At 44.9% G+C, this 23,970-nt stretch overlaps 1 protein-coding gene across 3 annotated transcripts in view; it reads right to left on the bottom strand.

Annotated features, from left to right (window-relative positions):
* zfpm1 (zinc finger protein, FOG family member 1) overlaps window positions 1-23,970 on the bottom strand; it is a 267,911-nt gene that overhangs the window by 70,801 nt on the left and 173,140 nt on the right. For all 3 annotated transcript variants that reach the window (XM_033035651.1, XM_033035652.1, XM_033035653.1), the window contains exon 4: window positions 13,594-13,730. In XM_033035651.1, the coding sequence (XP_032891542.1) occupies window positions 13,594-13,730 (137 nt within the window). The remainder of the gene's footprint in view (window positions 1-13,593; window positions 13,731-23,970) is intronic.

Raw genomic sequence — 23,970 nt, 5'->3', positions numbered from 1 at the left:
ACTACTCCAATATCCTGGTAAATCTCCTCTGCATCTTTTCCAGCACTTAGTCAGAATTAGAGATAGCATGAGATCCGGGTGGCGCCAGCAATGGCTGCCTCTCCAACAGTCTGTCTGTCCTTTCCTTCTTTGTGTTTTAATTGTATGTGTTAAAAATATGTTTGTGGTGTTCTTTAGCTTGTTATATGTGGGGGGTGGGGTTTGGGGGAAACTCGGTGATGCGACTTTTTCCCGTATCGTATCTTTGTCCGCACTGCGTTCTAACATCGAGGAGTTGGCGGCCTTTGCTGGAGACTGACTTTTGAGAACTCCACCCGTGGGTACTTGCGGACTTAACATCACGGAGCCCGCGGTCTCTGGTCAGAGACCGACATCGGGAACTCCAAGCCGCAGGAGTTTCGATCAGCCCGGCGCGGGGGTTTCGACCTCTGGCTGCGGGAGCTTCGATTGCCCCGACGGATGGTTCGACTACCCCGACCGCGGGAGAATAAAGAGGAAGAAGCTTGGCATTTTTAGCCATCCATCACAGTGAGGAATGTGGGGAATCCGCTGTGGTGGATGTTTATGTTAATTTTTATGTAGTTGTGTGTCTTGTTGCTTTTTTCCCCATATGGCTGTATGGTAATTTGCATATCACCGTACCTTAATTGCGACAATAAAAGACCTTTGAAACCTTCTAATTGCACATTAAGAGGGTAAACTAACGAGACAAATAAGAAAAGCGAGATTTTGCTTCCAGTTTTTAAAATTTGGTCAACATGAAGTGGAATCAAATGAATTTATAAAATGCAGATGTAACTGGTGCTGAGTGAGTAAAGGGCCTGTCCCACTTACGTGTCCTTGGCACACAAATTACGCGACCTCATCGTCGCGTTGAGGCGCACGGGCATTGTATGGCCGTGCGGGGCCGGTCTAACTGAGAAGCACGGACGGGTATGTAGTTGTGCGCGACATCGCACGGGGCTCCGAAATTTTTGTGGCGAACAAAATCATCGCGCACCAACGGCCTATCACGTAACTGATGGCCAAAGTGGGACAGGCCCAAGACCCTGGCGCGATGCAACGTCTCACCTCCAACAGCAGCAGAAGCAGGCAAACGATCGCCGAGCTCGGCCTGGGGCTCACAGCCGTTGCGGTCCCGATCCGCCCCCACTCCTACTCCCAGAGCGGGGCCAAGAAAATTGAAGATGGACACAAAATGCAGGAGTAACTCAGCGGGACCGGCAGCATCTCTGGAGAGAAGCAATGGGTGACGTTTTGGGTCAAGACCCTTCTTTCAGACTGAAGAAGGGTCTCGACCCGAAACAACACCCATTCCTTCTCGCCAGAGATGCTGCCGGTCCCGCTGAGTTGTTCCAGCATTTTGTGTCCATCTCCAAATGACATCACGCGCTCCAGACGGCTGTGCGAATGCATGAAATCGCGCGCGACCTTCGCGGGACCGTCGCGCCTCAACGCGACCATGAAGTCGCGTAATTAGCGTGCCAAGGACACGTAAGTGGGACAGGGGCTTTAATAGTTTATTTAAAGAGGGAAAAAAGGGATCTCAGGTTCTTCATTACTAATTACAAACATGACAACCACAATAAATTAGATCTTTGTCAAACAGCACAGGAACAAACAAACATAATCTTGTCGATCGTAATCACATTAACAAAAGTTAAAAGACGGAAATTAATAAAACTTTCTCCAAGAAAATATTGTCTTACTTTGGAACCAATCGAAAAGAGTTTGTGATTCTCTATAATTTGCGTTGAATTTATAATAATGAAACTAAAATGGGGAATAAATTTCAGAAACAGAAAATCTATCACAAATAATTGAATCGTGTGCTGAGGATAGTATACATTTATGTATCTGGTTAGTAAAATGGCGGAGTGAATCACAGAATTGAACATGGAAGAAACAAGCGATGGATTGGGTCAATATAGGAGTTTGGTTTATTGTCATGTGTAGAGTCATAGAGTGATACAGTGTGGAAACAGGCCCATCGGCCCAACTTGCCCACACCGGCCAACAAGTCCCAGCTACACTAGTCCCACCTGCCTGCGTTTGGTCCATATCCCTCCAAACCTGTCCTATCCATGTACCGGTCTAACTGTTTCTTAAATGTTGGGATAGTCCCAGCCTCAACTACCTCCTCTGGCAGCTTGTTCCGTACACCCACCATCCTTGTGAAAAAGTTACCCTTTAGATTCCTATTAAATCGTTTCCCCTTCACCTTGAACCTATGTCCTCTGGTCCTCGATTCCCCTACTCTGGGCAAGAGATTATGTGCATCTACCTGATCTATTCCTCTCATGATTTTGTACACCTCTATAAGATCACCCCTCATCCTTCTGCGCTCCAGGGAATAAAGACACAGCCTACTCAAACTCTCCCTATAGCTCACACCCTCTAGTCCTGGCAACATCTTCATAAATCTTCTCTGAACCCATTGAAGCTTTCCTGTAACACAGTGCACACAACTGAATACTGTACCGAGGTACAGTGAAAAGCTTTTGTTGCGTGCTATCCAGTCAATGGGATTACTGGTGGGAATGATTGAGGACACAACAACAGATGCTGTACAATACAATACAATACAATTTATTTGTTGTCATTTGAACCCAGAGGTTCAAACGAAATTTGGTTTCTGCAGTCATACAAACAAGAAGAAGAACCAAGACACAACACAATTTACACGAACATCCATCACAGTAAATCTCCTCCTCACTGTGATGGAAGGCAAAGTCTTATCTCTCCCCTGCACTCCTCGTTCTCCTCCCGATGTCAGAGTCAAAGCCCCCGGCTGGCGATGGTAAATAAGTCCCGCGGCAATTATAAAGCCGCGCCGGGTGATGCAAGGCCACGCTCCGAGTCTTGGTGTTGGAGCCCCCGGCGTGCGCTAACAAGTCCCGCAGCCATCCAAAGCCGGGCGATGTAAGGCCCCGCTCCAGGTCATCCTCAACCCCGCAACTCGGGCAGGAGAAGTCGCCCAGCAGGGACCCGCGGGCTCCCGGTGTTACCGTCCACCGGGCCGGCGGTTGGAGCCCCCGAATCTCCTGGGTCGGGCCGCAGCAGCGCGCCACCACCGCTCCTCCCGCTCTGAACTCGGCCAGTGAGGTGGGTAAGTCCGCAGCTCTGCGACTGGAGCCCCAGATCGTTCCGGTTGGAGGCCGCTCCACGGTGCTCGGTCCCAACGACAACGGAGACCCGACAGAGAAAAGGTCGGGTTCTCCGTGCAGGGGAAAGATTTAAAAAAGTTTCCCCACCCCCCCCCCCGCCCCCCACACACATACCCAGTAAAAAAAATTTAAACTACATACAATCGAGACAAATAAAATCAAAAAACGACAGACGGACTGCAGAGGCCACTGCGACGTGAGTCGCGCCGCCCACTTTGTTATACAGCGACAAACATAACTTTGTTTTGATTACGGAATTACATATTTGATCTGGAAATAGAACTAATTTTATCAACTGCATGTTTGCCCAACAGCTGGGTGTTTACAGTAATTAGAATAATCAGGGGCCTAATAAATGCCCTGTATCTGAAAGACTAAAATATTTTCCAGAAATCTGTAGAGTACAGGTGAAAGACAAATGCTCCCCTTCACTTTACATTAGACATACAGCGTGTAAGCAGTCCCTTCAGCCCATTGGGTCTGCGCCGACCAGCAATCACCCCGCACACTAGTACTATCACCCTGCACACTAGCACTATCACCCTGCACACTAGCACTAGCACCCCGCACACTAGCACTATCACCCCGCACACTAGCACTATCACCCCGCACACTAGCACTATCACCCCGCACACTAGCACTATCACCCTGCACACTAGCACTATTACCCCGCACACTAGCACTATCACCCTGCACACTAGCACTAGCACCCCACACACTAGCACTATCACCCTGCACACTAGCACCCCGCACACTAGCACTATCCTAAACACTAGAGACAATTTACAGAGGCCAATTTACCAACAAACCTATACGTCTTTGGAATGTGGGAGTAAACTGGAGCACCCGGTGAAAACCCATGGGGTCACAGGGAGTTCGTACAAACTCCATACAGACAGCATCTGTATTCAGGATCAAACCTAGGTCTCTGGCGCAGTAAAGCAGCAACTCTAGCACTGTGCCGCCCTTAGTTTAAAAACTGTGGCAATTGTGAAGCAGGAAGCTACTGTCTAGTGATTTTGATGTACATTGTGGATAAAAATGTGGAAAACTTCCCCATGAGAAATAGAATGAAGCTGCTAAAACATTGAATAAAGTAGCAATGTACTGATTACACGTTTTACATAGTCATAAAAGCAATCCAACTCTCAATAGATGACAAGAGGATGTTTTTTGTCAATCCAATGTACTGGTTTACGTTGAAGTTGTGACTAAGGAACTTAATGCATTTAAGGTAGTGGATATGACTCCCTTAGATTTCAGCAAAGTATTTGAACCAGTACTCTGGAAAAGCTGGTGACAATAATAATGAAACTTAGAAAGTGCAAGCATTTTTTGGATTTGGATTTGGTTCGAAAATTGAACCGAGAGGTTACTGGTATCACATTTTTGAGCCTTTGTTTAATAGTTTCAAACCATTCTAATAATAATAGCCAAGGCTTCAGAATATTGATCCGGTGTTACCACACCTTGTAACACCCACTATTATATTGTTAATGAGGCAAGGAGACTGCAAAAGCTGAGCAGCATCAGCTGCAGGAAGACCTCAACTGGGCAAGGGAAAATGGCAAATGAAAATCATACAGAAAGAGTTAAAGTGCTTCAAATTGGAGGAAATATCCAGGAAGGGTTTATTAGTTAGCGAGAAGCATCCGTGACTGAGAATAGCTCCTGTACTCATGAAGTGCAACGGCATCCACAGTCATTATGGTAAACATTCATTCCCTCTGCTGCCAGCAATCTGTTCGACTCATAAAATGCACATCAGTTACTTGGCAAGGTTGAAGGAGATTTGCAGGGCATGTTCTTTAATACAGCGGGTGGTGAGCGCCTGGAATGTGCAGCCAGGGGTGGTGGATGGAGCAGACACGTTGGTGGCATTTAAAAGACTCTTGGATAGGTATGTGGATGCTCAGGGAATGGAGGGATGTGGTTTTTGTGGAGGTAGCTAAGCAAAACAAAATCATGAGGGGCATGGATTAACTGAACAATCTTTTTCCCAAGGTAGAGAATTCTAAAACTAGAGGGCACAGCCTTGAGGTGACAGGGGAGTCATCAAAGAGGATCATTAGAGGCAACATTTTCACTCAGAGGATGAACCATATCTGGAACAAGCTGTCAGAGGAAGCTATAGAAGTGAATACAATTCTGACTTTCAACGATATTTGGACAGGTATGTGGATAGGAAGAGCTTTGAGGGATATATAGCTTTGAAGAAAGACTGGATAGACTCGGTTTGTACTCGCTGGAATTTAGAAGATTGAGGGGGATCTTATAGAAACTTACAAAATTCTTAAGGGGTTGGACAGGCTAGATGCAAGAAGATTGCTCCCGATGTTGGGGAAGTCCAGAACAAGGGGTCACAGTTTAAGGATGAGGGGGACGTCTTTTAGGACTGAGATGAGAACATTTCTTTTCACACAGAGTGGTGAATCTGTGGAATTCTCTGCCACAGAAGGTAGTTGAGGCCAGTTCATTGGCTATATTTAAGAGGGAGTTAGATGTGGCCCTTGTGGCTAAAGGGATCAGGGGGTATGGAGAGAAGGCAGGTACAGGATACTGAGTTGGATGACCAGCCATGATCATATTTGTAGTGTATTTTGGGTACTTGGAACTGACTCAAAAGAACTCTCAGATACAGGAGTAAACTCACAAGCTTCTTTATTGCAGGATGCCACCGTGAGTCTCCTCTAGCGCATGCGTCCCCTCGCACAAGACATAACATATGCTAATTACATTATATACATTACACTGCTCCCCCTTTAGCTTGGAGGCAGGTTACACCATTTACATTATATACATTACACTGCTCCCCCTTGAACTTGGAGGCAGGTTACACCATTTACATTATATACATTACACTGCTCCCCCTTTAGCTTAGAGGCGAATAACACAATTTCTAGTACATTAAATATAATTGATTAACACACAGTTGCAAAATTATATTATTACAGTCATTTTACATTACATCCTCATAACTGTAAACTGTATCTAAACTTAGCACTTATAATCGTTAATTCCACTCATCTTTCTAATCACTCTGCCTCTTCCCTTTTTAAATATCCTAATCTAATTTGCAGATTTCTTCCTGTTCTTGAAATTCTGCTAAAGTTAACATTTCCTCTGTTTCTGTTCCTTATTTGTAGGTGGGATCTGACACGTGACTGCAGGTTTTCGTTTTTCAGTCGCTCTCTGTCGCTCAATTTCTTGGCGCTACGTATTTATCTGCTCTTGTTGTATAATAACATTCTGCAATGTATAAACATTTGTCCATTGCTCAGTGAAGGAAGCTCCATGCTGGACTATACTGAAGTGTTCTAATCACAATCGGTCCTGCATACTTTTGTCTCAACCGACCAGCCTCTCTTCTTTAGACTTTTCTGTTAACAGCTTTTTGCTCATCGTCACACATTTATTTAACCGTTCTTTGCAACGTTTAAGCCTTTTCTGCTGTTCGTCTATTTGTCTTCTTAAATCACCTTTCTGGTTATTCATCAAGAAGTAGGATCTATATTGTCCTTGCAATACAGCAGTGGCTTTGATTTGCGCTCTGTATATTTCTCTTACTACATAAGCACGGTAGTGATACTGCACTACAACTGCTGTATAAATCGGTTTGAGGAAGTCTCTCCTATATCGTTTAAGTCTTTTGTATCATTTCAGCCTTTTCTGTTGTGCGTCTATTTGTCTCCTTAGGTCTTTCCTATACCAACTCATACGGAGTACTGACTGCACTTTTACAGTAGCTCTCTTTTGCTTAACCACCATACTCTTGTAGGCAGTTTGAATGGTAATAGTTGCATCCCTCATTGACTGATATTGCACAAACTGGGAATGCCCTATTTTACATGCTTTGTACCATCTCTGGATCGAAATGACTGCTTGTCGCATAGCTCTGTACCGTACCCTTAATCGGTAACCACGGTATGCAGCTTGCGGAGTGACTACAGCCACATTTTGCATCAAGAAATGCTTTCTTGTAATGCACATTCTTATGAATGACTTAATACAGCGTGCTGCCTTGGTTTTCTCTACCAATACTCTGGCTTTGATCCCGCGGTATAAGGCCTGAATACACACACTGCTTCCCTCAAACTCTTATACTGTCTCACTTGGACATCTCTTATCTGACATGCTCTGTATCGTTGCTGTACCGCAATGGCAGACCAGCATAGTTTCTTAAAATACTGACGCTGTTTATACATCTGATAATAAGTCTGTATGACCCTGACAGATTTATGCATGCCCCGCAGTTGCCTTCGAACAAGCATTCCACGGTAGGCTGCCTGAAGCAGTACAACGCTTCTGCGTACCTTCATGTAAGTTTTGCGATCACTTTCCATTTGAAGGTGTGCCCTATAATGGGTTTGTACTATTATAGCTGCCAATCTCATTGTCTTGTATTGACGGTATACTCTGTGCCTTCTAAATGCTGCTTGTATTACCGTTGTTGCCTTCTGTTTGTTCCGGATTTCTCTCCGTACCTTCATACCCCTGAATGCAGCTTGAATAGCTAGGGTTGTCCTTTGGATGGCAATTTCTCTTTGCCTTTGACTTCTGCCACTTTGCATTTGCCCTTTGTCCCTTAGCACTTGACTTGTGTCCCTTTGCACTTGACTTGTGTCCCTTTGGACTTGACCTTTGTCCTTTTGCACTTGACCTTTGTCTTTTTGCACTTGACCTTTGTCCTTTTGCACTTGACCTTTGTCCTTTTGCACTTGACCTTTGTCCTTTTGCACTTGACCTTTGTCATTTTGCACTTGACCTTTGTCCTTTTGCATTTGACCTTTGTCCTTTTGCATTTGACCGTTGTCCTTTTGCACTTGACCTTTGTCCTTTTGCACTTGACCTTTGTCCTTTTACCCTTGGAGGTTTTGGTGAGAAATGAGCCATTAAAGCCTCCTTACATTGCTCATACATTTTATCTGTGGGCTTTGCTGGCAGCAGTAACATACGTAAGGTCTGATAACCCTCTCTTCCTAAGCCTAATATGAACCATGCTCTCTTCTTCTCCGCTGCAGTGATATCATTGGAAATGAACCAAGCCTCCAAGACTTTGGTCCATTTCTCAAAATTACACCCATAATCTAACTGGGGCACGTTTCCCACAATTTGAAAAGCCATGCTACCTGTTGCTATTCAGGTGCACTATCTTCTGTTCTCTCACTGTGTATTCTGCGCTAGACTTAATCATTCTACACACTAAGAAGTGATCCAGCCCACTGACTATTACTAATTCTTATAATAATAGATTTATACTATTAACCAACATTTCATGTTAATAGACATTTAGAACATTTTAACCATATTCCTGCTATGCACACAGATTTACTATTAATAACAGTGACCAATGCATTACATCCAAACAGTCCCGCTTTTATTGTGAAGGAATAGTGAACAATGCATTACATTCTACAGTCCTGCTTTTATTTTGAAGGATTTCACCGGTCCAGCTTGTCGGCCTATGGACTCCGGTGCCTTTTCGACATCTCGAGCTGTCCCCACCGGTACTTTTGCTGCTGGCCTCGCCAGACCTCCACTTTTGCTGCCGCTGGCTCGCTGCCAAGTCGACTACTGCTGCTCTGCTGATTTGCCTGCCCGCTGTCTCCACAGCCCTCACGACCGGGCTGGCTCTACTCCCGACCGGGCTGAAGTGCTTGAGTGCTGTTCTGCTTCTCTCGTGCGGACCCACTCTTTGCTCGGGGCTGGACTTCCTCTCACGGCCGGGCTTTCCCCCTCAGCCAGTCCGCTTCTCTTGCGCGGCCGGACATTCTTTTCTGCTCACGGTCGGGCTGACTCTACTCCCGACCGGGCTTTCTTTCACGACCGGTCCGCTTCTCTCGCGGCCAGTTTTCTTTTACTCTGCCGGTCCGCTTCTCACGTGTGGCCGGCTTTCTCCCTTGACCGGGCTGACTCTTCTCCCAGCCGGGCTGACTCCGTTTCGTCGGTGGCTCACTGGACCTGTCCGTGACCTACCCGGTACTAGGCCCTCACTCGACGTCGTTGGCGGCTCCTGGGCCTGGCTGTGGGCTACACAGCCCTGGAAAACGTCCGAAGTCGGTGGCAGCTGCTGGGCCTCTTCTGCCCCTTTGCCTTGGCTACACAGCCCTGGAAAATGTTCCAGGTAAGTTGACACCGTCGCTGTCCTGCTGGTTAGGCTTCCAGCTTTTGGCTGCTTTCTTCGGTGACACTTACTGCCCCACTTGTTTTCCTTGCTTCCTGTTCCGACCTTTCTTTTCTTTGGCGCCAATCCAAAACCGTTTGGCGCCAAATCTTTTGGTTTGGTGCCGTTCCACATTGTTTCCAATCACAACCGTATTTTTTTCTGACAGTCCTTCTTCTTTCCTTTTCTGTTCTTTTATCCTCTTCGTGCTGTTGTTGTGTGTTTTGGTGTAACAATTCACCGAAAACTTATACAAAGATTATTCAGCTTGAGGAATTTGACAAAAGGAAAACTCAGTCTAAAATGAGTAACAATCCGAAGGACGACATCTTGCCACGTAGAAGGACGACATCTTACCACATAGAGATAGCCTGACAAAACTCGCCGACTTGTACAGCTGATGTTTTAAATCCAGTCCCCGGCATAGAGGGATCTGCAGGCCTCTCATGTCCCGCTCGCAAACAACTGCGACACAACTCCGTATCTACAGTTTAAACTGTTAAACAATCCTGTGTGTTGCAAAACAGTCCTGTGGGTGAGTTCACAAACTCTATCCCATCCTCGTCGCCAATTGTAGTGTATTTTGGGTTCTTGGAACTGACTCAAAAGAACTCTCAGATACAGGAGTAAACTCACAAGCTTCTTTATTGCTGGACGCCACCATGAGTCTCCTCTAGCGCATGCGTCCCCTCGCACAAGACATAACATATGCTAATTACATTATATACATTACAATATTGAATGGCGGTGCAGGCTCGATGGGCCGAATGGCCTACTCCTGCACCTATTTTCTATGTTTCTATATGGGTTAAATGCAGGCAAATGGGATGCCTAGAAAAACTACGTTTTCATCCTGGACAATTTGAGCTGGATGGCCTGTGTCCACTTTCGATAGATCTCACAAGGTCATCAGGTTATAAGTGATAGGAGTAGAATTAAGCTATTTGGCATATCAAGTCTACTCTGCCATTCAATCATGGCTGATCAATCTCTTCCTCCTAACCCCATTCCCCAGCCTTCTCCCCATAACCTCTGACATCTGTACTAATCAAGAATCTATCTACCACTGCCTTAAAAATATCCACTGACAGCCTCCACAGCCTTCTGTGACAAAGAATTCCACAGATTCACCACCCTCTGAATAAATAAATTTCTCCTCATCTCCTTCCTAAAAGAACATCCTTTAATTCTGAGGCTATAACATCTAGTCCTAGACTCTCCCACTAGTGGAAACATCCTCTCCACATCCACTCTATCCAAGCCTTTCACTATTCTGTATGTTTCAATGAGATCCCCCCTCCTCATTCTTCTAAACTCCAGCGAGTACAGACCCAGTGCCATCAAACGCTCATCATAGGTTAACCTACTCATTCCTGGGATCATTCTTGTAAACATCTATGGCTTTCTAAGGAAAGCAAACAAAATGGATTCTGGTCTTTTTCCGATCTTGGAAACCCTTTGATCCCGTGCGCTGGGAGTCTAAAATGACAAAATCAATGCTCAAGAGCAAACACCAAATATACTAGAGATTTTGGAAATCAGATCTAAAAACAGAAAATACAGGAAACACAGCAGATCAGGCAACATCTGTGGAAAGGAAATCTGAGTTCTGATGGAATCTGTAATAATTGTTATGTTATTCACTACTTTTGTCAATTTAACTCAGAATGCGTTCACATTATTTTTTTTGTGCATGGTGACTTTTCTGGTCCCAAATAGTCACATAACTGTGATAAAGTGGCTGCAGACGTAGACATATTACATATGCATTAATTTATAAATCTATCCAATCAATCAATCAAGATTCCGTTTTTAAGTGGGATTCAAGAATTTATATAGGTAGTGAGCACAATCATTGCAGATTCACCAGCAACACAAAATAAAACAACACTGTAGAGTATAATTGCCAGTACAGGCAAAGCTCGTCTTGTCAGAACTTCTGCAAGTATTTACACATAGATATTCACTTGAGTACTTCTAGCATTCACCCTTACTGAGTGCATGCATGCAATGTTTCTCAACCAATGCAAAGTACAAAAATCTGCACCTTCCATCAGAAGATACAATGCACTGACAATTATTTGTCTAAACAATTCTACAATCTTTCATTGATTACAAAATCAAGGTTTTGTGCAAAACATTTCCATTCCTATTACTATCACATTAGACTTTTGAGATTGTAGTGTTATTATTCCATACCAAAATAATGAAACGTGGTCACTTGCATAGAAAGATAAATAGGTTGCATTTATATTTGATTATTATTTATATGAAGAACAAATCCGTCCATGCCTATGTAAACAAAGTTTAGACGGACAGTTAAGAAACAAAACAAATCAATGCACTTTGCCCTCCTGAAGAATATAAGTCAAGAGTGTTTAATTGTCATAGTTATATAGAAACATAGAAACGTGGAAAATGGGTGCAGGAGGAGGCCATTTGGCCCTACGAGCCAGCACCGGTATTCGTTGTGATCATCCACAATCAGTAACCCGTGCCTGCCTTCTCCGCATATCCCTTGATTCCGCCCTTGGTTACTGACAAAAAAACAATGATATTCTAACTCGCTGCAGCTTTAACAGGCCCATAAATGCAATAACACACAGATAGTACATAATAATAAAAAATACAATAAATAATAACCATAATACTTGACAACCATAATAGTGGAAAAGAAAATGAAGTCTGCCGTGCAACCAGAGATAGACACAATGTGCTGGAGTAACTCAGCGGGCCAGGAAAAGGAATGGGTGACGTTTCGGGTCGAGACCCTTCTTCAGACAGAGCAACCAGATACACAATCCATGGAAGATCATAGTTGCTGAGGTTAGTGGTGTGTAGTGTTTAAGTGCCTGATGGTGGCTGGAAAGAAGCTGAAGAATCTGTCAAAGGGAACGCTAAAAAAAATCAGGAACGGCAGCGATTGCTGACTGGCACAATCGTTGAGCTAGCTTCTTGAAGCTACATGATGCTTTATAGCTGAGCCTCAGAAAACAGCCCTCTCCCAATGATCAACAATTGGGTGCCAAATTGTGAGCAATTATCTGTTGTGCAGCAGACACTTGGAACTAAGCTGAAAGCCATGCAGTTAACTCAACACATATTACAACCACAACGTAATCCATTTTAAGTACAATGGAAATCTTAGCATTTTGAGCACATTCCTCATATGAATTAGGAAATCATTCCTAATGATTTAAATTGGGTAAAACATCAACACTAGGCTCACCATGGCATATAAACATATCCATCAATTGGTTTGTGAATCAAACTAGCAAATCTATTTATACACAGAATAATTATTACAAATTATGTAATGGAGCCATTTTTGTGTGTTGACATCAGCTGATGAGTAACTCCATCTGTTTAATTTAGAGCTGAGACCGCCAAGTAAAACATCGCGGAGCTGCGGGTCTGTGGAGCGGCCAGCTGCGGGCGGCAGCGCTGAACTTTATATCGGGAGCCTGGGATCTCTCACCAGTGGTGGAGCTCCATCCGGCGCGGCCTTGTTGGCTTCGGTAAGGGAAGTGGCCGTTCCAGGGGTCCCATGCCGCTGAGAGGATTCTCCCGACGCTGGAGCACCATCACCCGGCGAGAACCTGGAACATCGGGCCTCGGTAAAGGCGACTGCGAAGGCCTCAATAAGCCCGACTATGGGTGGAAATGGGATGGGGACTGGACATTGTGCCTTCCCTCATAATCGGAACCATTGTGGGGGGATGTTTTTTATGTTTAAATCTCTTTATTATTGTTATGTCTGTATTCTTTTTTTTATGTGCTGCATTGGCAAGAAGCATTTCACTACACCTATGGTGTATGTGACCAATAAATAACCTTTGAACCTTTGGAGATACAGCAGAAACAGGCCCTTCGGCCCACCGAGTCCGCGCCGACCAGCGATCCCCGCACACAAACACTATCCTGCACACACAATTTACAATTATACCAAGCCGATTAAACTATAAACCTGTACGTCTTTGGAGTGTGGGAGGAAACCGCAGATCTCAGAGAAAACCCACACAGGTCACGTGGAGAACGTGCAAAACTCCGTACTGCCAGCACCCATAGTCAGGATCGAACCCGGGTCTCTGGCGCTGCAACTCTACTGCTGCGCCATCGTGCCGGACGGTGTCGACATGGAGAACTCACAGAGAATAATTATTCAATATATGGCAAAGATTGAGCATTCAGAATTAATAGTCGCCAGATAAACACATCAGCTTCATTCACAAAGGAGGCATGGAATACAAAAATGCATCCTACCATTTTGTCACTTTCTTGAGTATGTTTGTTACTGCTGTTGATCGACCCATCATATGGACCCCAGGATAATCCTTTGGCCAGGCTGTGACATGCACGCACTTGCATTTCACTATCCACGTGATGCAGTTCCAGAGACTCTGATGAAATGAAATTTAAATAGAATCATTTTAATGTGTTTTATTTATTAAAATGCCTGTACTGTGCAAGATAAAATTCCACAAAAAAGTGTCCCCCTTCAAAGCAACTCAAAATTGAAAGAAAGTGGGAAGATACTTTATAGAAGTTCACTACTTCTTATCTTAAAAATAGCCTGCGACAAAACACTGTTCTGGAGCTGCCACAAGAAGAGGCATCATTTAAAATCCCCCAACACTCACTGCCGCATTCTGATGCTAACAATGAATGGAGCTGGCTTGTAACATGTGGTACTGCCACATACTGTTCAGCAGAACCAACATCTGAGAACGGTTTGGGCCATAAAAATAGCATTTTTAGGTTTTTCTTTAAAACAATTCATGGGAATTTACTAAAAGATTTTCGGAGGTAGAAGAATGTTTCGGTTGTCCCCTGTCAGCCACGGTAAATAGAAAGCAGATTTAAAAGATTGGCCAAATTTCTTTCATTATCGTCAGTATAGATTGCCACTTTTGTTTGGTTTTATAAACGAGTATATTAGCAATGGCCAATGATATGTGCATGCGTTACAGAATAATTACACCTTGGAAGAAATCTATTTAGCTCATCAAGTTCAAACCAGCTCTCCATACAGCGATCTTGTCAGTCCCATTTCTCTGCGCTACCCACAAAGCCCTGCAAGTTTATTTCACTCATGCTCATTCAATTTTCTTCCAAAATCATTAACAATCTCTACTAGCATTATTGTCGCAGGGAGTGAGTACCAGATCATCGCAACTCACTGCGTGAAAATGTTCTTCCTCACTACCGTTTCACCTTAACCTTAAATCAGTGTTCCATTGTCCCGTATTATCAAAACAGGAAAATACCTCTGTGTTTCCCTCCTCAGCGAAACTCATCATAATCTTTTCTATAATCAATAATAATAACCAATAATAAACCAATACCAATCTGGACCAACACCAAGCTGGAAAGGGTACAGAGAAGATTTACGAGGATGTTGCCAGGACTAGAGGTTCTGAGCTACTGGGAGAGGTTGAGTAGGCTGGGACTCTATTCCTTGGAAACAGGCACATGGATAGGACAGGTTTGCAGGGTTACGGACCAAGCGGGGGCAGGTGGGACTAGTGTTGCTGGGACATGTTGGCCGGTGTGGGCGTTGAGCATGTTTCCACACTGTATGACTATCAACTCCACCCCTCAATAGTTTTTGCTCCAAGGACCACAAGCCCAGCCTCCCCAACCAAACTGCAGCTAAACTCCCCCATCTTAGGAATAACTTCGGTAAATCTCCTCTGGTCCCTCAATGACCTTCATGCCATTAGTAAAGTCTGATGACCAGAATGGATGCAATACTCCAATAGTGATCTAACCAGATCATTATAAAGGTTGAGCAGAACCGTCTTGCTTTTGCATATAGTCCCTCTGTTGTAAAAGCCAAACAAACATCCCATGTGCATTGCCAATTAATATGTCCTGCCACTTTCAAATGTATATTCAAATGAGCAGGCAAGATGTTTTAATTGTTGCTTACTCCTTGGGATTGTTTCTTGAAATTCATGATGCCTCTCCCAATCCCATCGGCCAACATGCATCACTTCACTCAGCTGCCATTCTGTGGTCTATGCCAAGATACAATCTATTGCTCTCTTCCCCAAAGCTTACCAAAACTTTCATACTGTGTTATCAGCAAATTTTGACATTTGAATTCTGATATTCAAGTTATTTGCATCAATATCAAGGAAAGCGATGTTCCCAACATTGATCCTCTTAACTCCGCTGCTCAACGTTCTCCAATCTGAAAAATTATTTCTCATAACTTCAGCTCCAATGAAAGGTCTTTGACCAGAACTATTTCTCTTTCCACAGATGCCACTCGACTGCTGTTTTTATTTCAGATTTACAGCATCTGCTGTATTTTGACTCTTAATTTGCCATAACTTACTACTCTCGATTTCTCAAAGGGCACGGTAGGCTAACAGTTAAGGCCTGTCCCACCAGCATGCAATTGCATGCGTCTAGCGCGTCCAAATGTGGTGGCTTGAGGCGTACGGCCTCGTGGGGCCAGCCCCACTTCCAACCGAGGAGCCATATGGAGCTGTGCGGGGCTGGTCCCGACATCATACTCACCAATCAGCTGGGCAGGAGGCGGGCCGACTGAATTTGGACGTCGCATGGCGTCGGGCGGTTACATCATCGCGTAACGGCACACCGGGCGGTGACGTCGTCGCGCAACGCCACGCGCTAGGCGTACGCCATCAAGACACCGTGTACGGCGTTGAGATGGTGCGTACGCCCGTACGGCCTCAATGCGGCTGCGGGCCGACAGGCTGTTGTCACGCGGAATTTATGGACAGTTTTTCGGAGCCCCGCGTGATGTCGGGACCAGCCCCGCACAACTCCATACGGCTCCAGCGATCGAAGTGGGACCGGCCCCGCGAGGCCGTACGGCTCAAGCGACCACGTTAGGTTGCGCTCGCCGCATGCAGCCGCATGCTCGTGGGACAGGCCCTTTAAGTAACTGGAGCAGGAGTCAGAGTTATGAAACATTGATCCAGAGAAATCAGTTTGAATCCCACTTTGGCAACTGGGAAATGAAATGAGGATTGAAACAAAAGGCCAACCATAAACCTATGGTAGACAAAAATGCTGGAGAAACTCAGTGGGTGCGGCAGCATCTATGGAGCGAAGGAAATAGGCAACGTTTCGGGTCGAAACCCTTCTTCAGACTCTTAGCCAACCATAAACCTATTGGCCTCCTGTTCTCATGTCCATCTTTATCAATCTGTCGTATACCTGAAATAAGCTCAGAAAATACTGTCTGAAGAAGGGTCTCGACCAGAAACGTCACCTATTTCCTTCGCTCCATAGATGCTGCCTCACCCGCAGAATTTCTCCAGCATTTTTGTCTACCTTCAGAAAACGCTAGAATCTCTCAGCATGGTCCCAGGTGAAAAAGTTAACTGTTTCACTTTCCACGGGTGCTGCCTGACCTGCTGAGTGCTTTCAGAGTTTTTCAATTTTATTTCAAATTTTTAGCATCTGCAATTTAAAAATCTCGATATCTGAATGTGACTACACTGACAAAGGTGGTTGTCTCTTTATTATCTGCTCAGCTCAGGGCTGCTAGGGGCAGGTCATAAAATTCCAGCATTGCCAGTAACAAATACATATCATGAACGACTTACTAAATGTTTACATTATCTTAAGGAAGTCTTCAGACTTTTTTTGAAGAATGGGACCTCTGTAAATACACAAGTTTACCCCTTTGTACCAATTCTGAAGAAGAGTCTCTACCCAAAACGTCACCTATTCCTTTACTCCAAAGATCCTATCTAACCCGCTGAGCTACTCCAGCTTTTTGTGCCTACTTTAATTTAGTTTAGTTTAGAGGTACTGAGCAGAAACAGGCCCTTCGGCCCACCGAGTCCGCACCGACCAACGATCCCAGCACATTAACACAATCCTTCGCACGCTAGGGACAATTTTACACTGCGGGAGGAAAGCGGAGCACCAGGGGAAAGCCCACGCAGGTCACGGGTAGAACGTACAAACTCCGTACAGACAAGCACCCGTAGTCAGGATCGAACCCTGATCTCTGACTCTAAGGCAGTAGCTCCACTGCTACTCCCCTGTGTCGCCAATTCTTCCAGTTTCTAGGATAGCTACATTAAGTTAATCCTCAAGACTGTTTGCTTAACTGGACTGCAGTCACACAGCCAGTTAGCCTATTTTAATTGTCAATTCGAGACACATGGATCTAGAGAGGCAGTAATTACATTGCAGAGATCAATTGGAGGCATGATTGGGAGGAAAGAAATTTGCATAATTAACATTTGAAATTTTGACCCAAATAAACATATGAAAATCATAGACTTTACATACAAGGCCTGACTCTAAGGTGGAGAAAACTTTAGAGGCAGCCGCCTGATAAAGGAAATAACTCTTCCAGTTGTATCTGCTATAAATTTCTAGATGGTATTTTTGCAAAATTTACGTCCCATTTCCCTTTATAAATATAACCACTCCCTGTACAGCATTACATTTAATCCAAATGTGGAGTTCTTCCCAGTTTAAACATTATCTGATCCACAGCCAATTTTGCAATGATGAAAACAAATAGCCATCATGCCAGGGACCTGCAATGAATCAAGAACCATTATTCATTTCTAATCTGCTGCTTGATACAAATATTTTTTAAATTTTTACGAATACTTCCCTGTTCCACTTTAGAAATGAGAAAACTATTTTAGCACAAGACCTGTTAAAATCTAAATACAAAACAAGTGGGCCACATAACAAAGGCTTTTCGTCTGCCAACATGGCCACATTTCTGTGTATCCTGTTGGTGCAAATGTACTAAAGCCACTGCCTCCAAATGCCCCATAGACCACTCCCAACACAAACAACAGGTCACAGTGTGTGAAGAACCAGCATCTGCCGTTCCTTCCTACGCATGCGAAGAAATACATTGATCCAATAGTGTAGCACTTCTGTGCAAAAAAAGGCACAAACAGGGCTTCAATCAGATGCGGGAACTTCACCATCAAACTAACTCTTATTAATTAGTGGGAATAAGTGAAAACCTTCCCAATGGCTATTTATTTTCAGGTAGGTAGTCCAGTAGTATATTCGGCCTGCTGTACCTAAGTTACTTTATCCATTCAGTTTAATTTACTTTAATGATACAGCATGGAAACAGGCCCTTCGGCCCACCAAATCCTCATCGACCATCGATCACCTGTTCACACTAGTTCTATATTGTCCCTCTTTCTCATCCACTAGCTACACATCAGGGAGGGATTTACAGAGAAAAATTTACTTACAAACCTGCATTTCTTTGGGATTGGTGGGGAGGGGTGGAGGGGGGGGGGGGGGGTAGTGGGACTCATGTGCTCACAGGAAGAACTTGCAAACTCCACACAGACAACCTCCGAGGTCAGAATCAAATCTACCAGCTGCGCCACTCTGCTGCCCCTTGTCCTTTGCTGCACGCCCGCTCTCAGATTTTGCCGTGTGCCTGATCCACTCCTCGGCCTGCAGGACTATGGAAAATGAGTCAGCAGTTTATTTAATCTATTTCTTTTCTGAACCCACTGAAATGCAAGGAATGCCAATCCTACTGACATCATGTTATTGCTACAGGAAACAAACATACTGCAATTCAGTTACTTCACTTATGCATTTAATTTTGTCTTAAAAATATTTAAACGACAAACAGCGGAGACTATATCATCGTGCTTACGAACTATTCAAAATCAAATGCACAATGTTGTCGGGGCCTCATTCAATTTACAAAGTGCAAGGGAGTTTAGATATGGTTAACTCTTTCCGAAGAGCTCCACAAAGTAACATACCCTTGAACTGATCATAACATCTCCTCTCCTTGCTTGTGCTGCACCTAGTCCTGTCCTTAGTTCATCACTCATTCCAGGTCAGGATACTATGGTGCAGAGATAAGACTGTTTGTTCGACATGCTCCATGTCAAAACACTAATCTATCTTCCATATATCAAACCCCACCAGAGAGAAATGCGTTGTTAAAGATAAACAAACCTTCCTGGCCAACAGGGAATGGTTTTGTAGCTACTGAAATGACACTTTAACCACTTTCCCCGACCGAGTTGTCAAACTATTTTATGACCCCTTGTGTGCCTTTGTTCTAAGAAAGCAAACAGGATAACAGTGATAAACAAATGAAGTTTTCCAATGTGATCTCAAAAATATTTTCACTGGCATGAATACAACAGTGACATCAGTATTATTACAATATAAAATAGTCCCCATATTATGCATTCATTATGAAGTGGATACAGTTATAATTTAAACAAAAATACTACAAATTTGTCAACAGCAGAGGCATGTTAAACAGTCTGAACAGACTTATCATCCACCATTTTGGTCACAAATCAATCACTTGCTAATCAATTGCATCCAAGGCCCAATACAGCTGCATCAGCCTTATACAGAAAAAGGTCTTCCATTCATGCTGCACGAGAGCTGTGCTTGTTTAACAAAGCAGGTAAGTTATATCGGGTCTGCAGGTTCTTTAGTGTTAGTGTTTGCATAAGAAAATAAACAGAAGCAGAATTAAGATGAAGGACAGTCTGAAGAAGGGTTTGGGCCCGAAACGTTGCCTATTTCCTTCGCTCCATAGATGCTGCCTCACCCGCTGAGTTTCTCCAGCATTTTTGTCTACCTTAAGATATAACCATATAACAATTACAGCACGGAAACGGGCCATCTCGGCCATTCTAGTCCGTGCCGAACACTTATTCTCCCCTAGTCCCATCTACCTGCACTCAGACCATAACCCTCCATTCCTTTCCCGTCCATATACCTGTCCAATTTATTTTTAAATGATAAAATCGAACCTGCCTCCACCACTTCCACTGGAAGCTCATTCCACACAGCTACCACTCTCCGAGTAAAGAAGTTCCCCCTCATGTTACCCCTAAACTTCTGTCCCTTATGAAGGACATCCCTTTTTGAAAGCCACAATTTTCATCAGCCGTGCTTAGTACAATATTGTACATACGCTTTGTAACAAAAGCTTTTCACAGTACCTCAGTACACATGGCAATAAACTCAACTCAACTCTATTTTGTGTCAGTCATTTTCCATGATGCACTCAGTTCTTAAAGGTACATATACACAATGCTGTTTCATCTTTAAAAAGAAATAAACCCAAACAGACGTTTAACTGTAAAAAACATACACATTTAGTTAACTAGGGCGTCACAGCGGCGTAGCAGTTGAGCTACTGCCTTATAGCGTCAGAGATCCTGATTACGGGTGCTTGTTTGTACGGAGTTTGTACGTTCTCCCCGTGAACATGTGGATTTTCTCCGATCTCTTCGGTTTCCTCCCACACTCCAAAGACGTACAGGTTTGTAGGTTAATTGATTTGGTATAAATGTAAAGTTATCCCTAGTGTGTGTAGTATAGTGTTAGCGTGCAGGGGTCGGTGCGGACTTTGTGGGCCGCAGGGCCTGTTTCCATCTCTAAACTAAACTAAACTAAATGTATGACCAAGCTGTAAATTCAACAAACTATAAAACTGATATTTTGGCCAGTCACTTTGTTCATTGACCTCTGCTCTGCTCTGCTCTGCTCTGCTCTGCTCTGCTCTGCTCTGCTCTGCTCTGCTCTGCTCTGCTCTGCTCTGCTCTGCTCTGCAAGCTAAACCTGACGTTGCTGCGCTATTAACACCAAACACAGGTAAATCCAGTGAATCACTTCCTGCTTCCTCTTGTGAACATCTGGCTTCACATCCTGTTCACCAATTGCTGCTTCAACTTCATTATTCACACACGTTTGAATATATATCACAGTCTGAACTCTCAATCATCTTAGATGTCAGCAGGGTGCTCTAAACTGCCCACAAAATGTTTTTTTTAATCTAGACTATCTAGACTATACTTCTTCCCACCCTGCTTCCTGTAAAGACTCTATCCCCTGCTCCGAATTCCTCCATCTAAGCCTCATGGGTGCCCATGTTGAGGTTTTCCATACAAGGTCATCAGAGTTGTCCTCATTCTTCAGGAAATAGGGGTTCCCCTCTTCCTTTATAGATGTGGCTCTCACTAGGGTCTCCTCGATATCCCGCAGCTCCGCTCTTGCTCCCCCTCCCCCACATTCATAACAAGGGCAGAGCCCCCCTTGTCCTCACCTTCCACCCCATCAGCCGTCGCATACAGCATATAATCCTCCAACACTTTCGCCACCTCCGATGGGATCCCACTACTTTCCGCAGAGACCGTTGCCTCCGCAACTCCCTGGTCAACTCGTCCCTTCCCACCCAAACCACCCCCTCCCCAGGTACTTTACCCTGCAACCGCAGGAGATGCAACACCTGTCCCTTTACCTTCACCCTCGACTCCATCCAAGGACCCCGACAGTCTTTTCAGGTGAGACAGAGCTCACTTGAACCTCCTCCAACCTCATCTACTGTATCTGCTATTCCAGGTGTCAACTTCTGTACATCGGCGAGACCAAACGCAGGCTCGCGATCGTTTCGCTGAACACCTCCGCTCAGCCCGCTTAACCTACCTAATCTCCCGGTTGCTCAGCACTTTAACTCCCATTCCCAATCTGACCTTTCTGTCCTGGGCCTCCTCCATTGTCAGAGTGAGGCCCAGCATAAATTGGAGGAACAGCACCTCATATTTCGCTTGGGCAGCTTACACCCCAGCCTGAACCCCACCCCACCCCAGTATGAACATTGACTTCACTAACTTCAAATTGCCCTTGCTTTCCCTCTCTCTCCATCCCCTCCCCCTTCCCAGTTCACCCACCCGTCTCACTGTCTCCGACTACATTCTATCTCTGTCCCACCCTCTCCCCTGACATCATTCTGAAGAAGGGTCTCGACCCGAAACATCACCCATTCCTTCTCTCCAAAGAAGCTGCCTGTTTTGCTGAGTTACTCCAGCATTTTGTGTCTATCTTCGATTTAAACCAGCATCTGCAGTTCTTTCCTACACAAAATATTTTAATGCAGAAGCTAGTATCTCCGAACAATAATTACAATCATTTATTTTACTTGGTATATTATTCAACTATGTATTTATGATGCATATCTGCCCTACAATAGACTGATTGGATGGCACTTAGAGCTGCATCTTAAATATGCTGTCACTTTCTCCTTCCGTGTTCCGTTATAGAAAGCACATTAGCACTTATACTTCATCTCCATCACTATATTGTTCTACATTTGCATGCAGTACCCCACCAGGAGCTGTTCCATAACGTCGCCCCATTGTGGCCCAGTTTGAGGGTATTGCGTGCATTTTGAGGCTGGGTGGCCCTGGTAACATCCATGGAAATGTCTTCTGCCTTTTACACTCATGTGTCTTCAGTAAGGCCTTTGACAAGGTTGAGTCTAGTTTAGAGATACTCTGCCGAAACAGGCCCTTCAACCCACCAAATCTGTGCCGATCAACAATCTAGTGTAGTACACAAAAAAGCTAGAGAAACTCAGCGGGTGCAGCAGCATCTATGGAGCGAAGGAAATAGGCAACGTTTCGGGCCGAAACCCTTCTTCAGACTGATCGTGGGTACACTAGTACTATCCCATTCCAGGGACAATTTACAGAGGCTAATTAACCTACAAACCCGCACGTCTTTGGAACGTGGGTGGAAACCAGAGCACCCGGAGAAAACCCACACGGTAGTGAATACAGACAGCACCCGTGGTCAGTATCGAACCCAGGTCACTGGTGCTGTAAGGCCGCAACTCTACCGCTGCGCCACTGTGCCTCATTGGTCTGGCATGGTAGGCTGGTCTAGAAGTTCACATGACAAGGGATGACCATGAATACATGGTCACATGACAAAGCAAGCTGACCAATGAATACAACGTTGACCTGGTGGTCGGAGCCAGAGGGTGGTGGTAGTGGAGGGTTTGTGTTTCAGATTGCAGGCCTGTGACCTGCAGTGTGCCACAAGGGTCGATGTTGGCTCCATTGTTATTTACCACCGCTAGTAACACTTTGGAGGAGAACCTACTTGGATGATTAGTAAGTTTCTGGATGTCACCAAAGAGATTCGCCCATCATCCATTCCTTCTATCCAGAGATGCAGCCCGCATCGACAGCAGCTGTTAGTCCTTTCACCCTTTTTGTTATTTTTAGTGGGTCTAATTGTACGTTTTAAATGTTTCTTAGAATGTCTTATGTGGGGGGTGGTGGTGGGGGGGAAAATAGGGGGAAAACATTTCTCAGCCACTTACCAGGATGGAGATGTGTCTTTTCTCTTTGTCGCATCTTCGTCCCTCCCCTCCCCCCCCCCTTTCCTGGGCCTTTCCTGCTGGAGACTGGCCAGAGCTTCAGCGGCGGTGCAGCACGGAATTATCATTGCGGATCGGGACGGTGCCTTGCTGGGGATCGCCTGTGTTGGAGCTCCGGAGTGTTGGGCCTGCTGACTTTAACATCGTGGAGCTGTGGTTTGCGGAGCTTCTAGCCGCGGGCGCGACACTGACTTTAACATCGCGGAGGCCTGGGAACTTTTGCCGGGTCTCGCCAGTGTTGGAGCTCCGCCCACCTCAGCCTGTGGACTTCAGAAGCTGCGGCTGATTCGGAAATTCCAAGCCGCAGAGTGTGTTCCGATCCGTTCCGACGCCGGAGTGTCGATCATCCCGGCGAGAGAAGTCTGTACATCGGGCCGACCGTAGCGGCGACTGCGGAGGGTTCAAAGGCTCCGACCACGGGTGAACAAAGAGGAATATGACTGAACTTTATT

The sequence above is a fragment of the Amblyraja radiata genome, chromosome 17 (assembly GCF_010909765.2).
Source record: "Amblyraja radiata isolate CabotCenter1 chromosome 17, sAmbRad1.1.pri, whole genome shotgun sequence".
NCBI classification, from domain to species: Eukaryota; Metazoa; Chordata; class Chondrichthyes; order Rajiformes; family Rajidae; genus Amblyraja; species Amblyraja radiata.
This window is presented reverse-complemented; position numbering and strand designations above follow the sequence as displayed.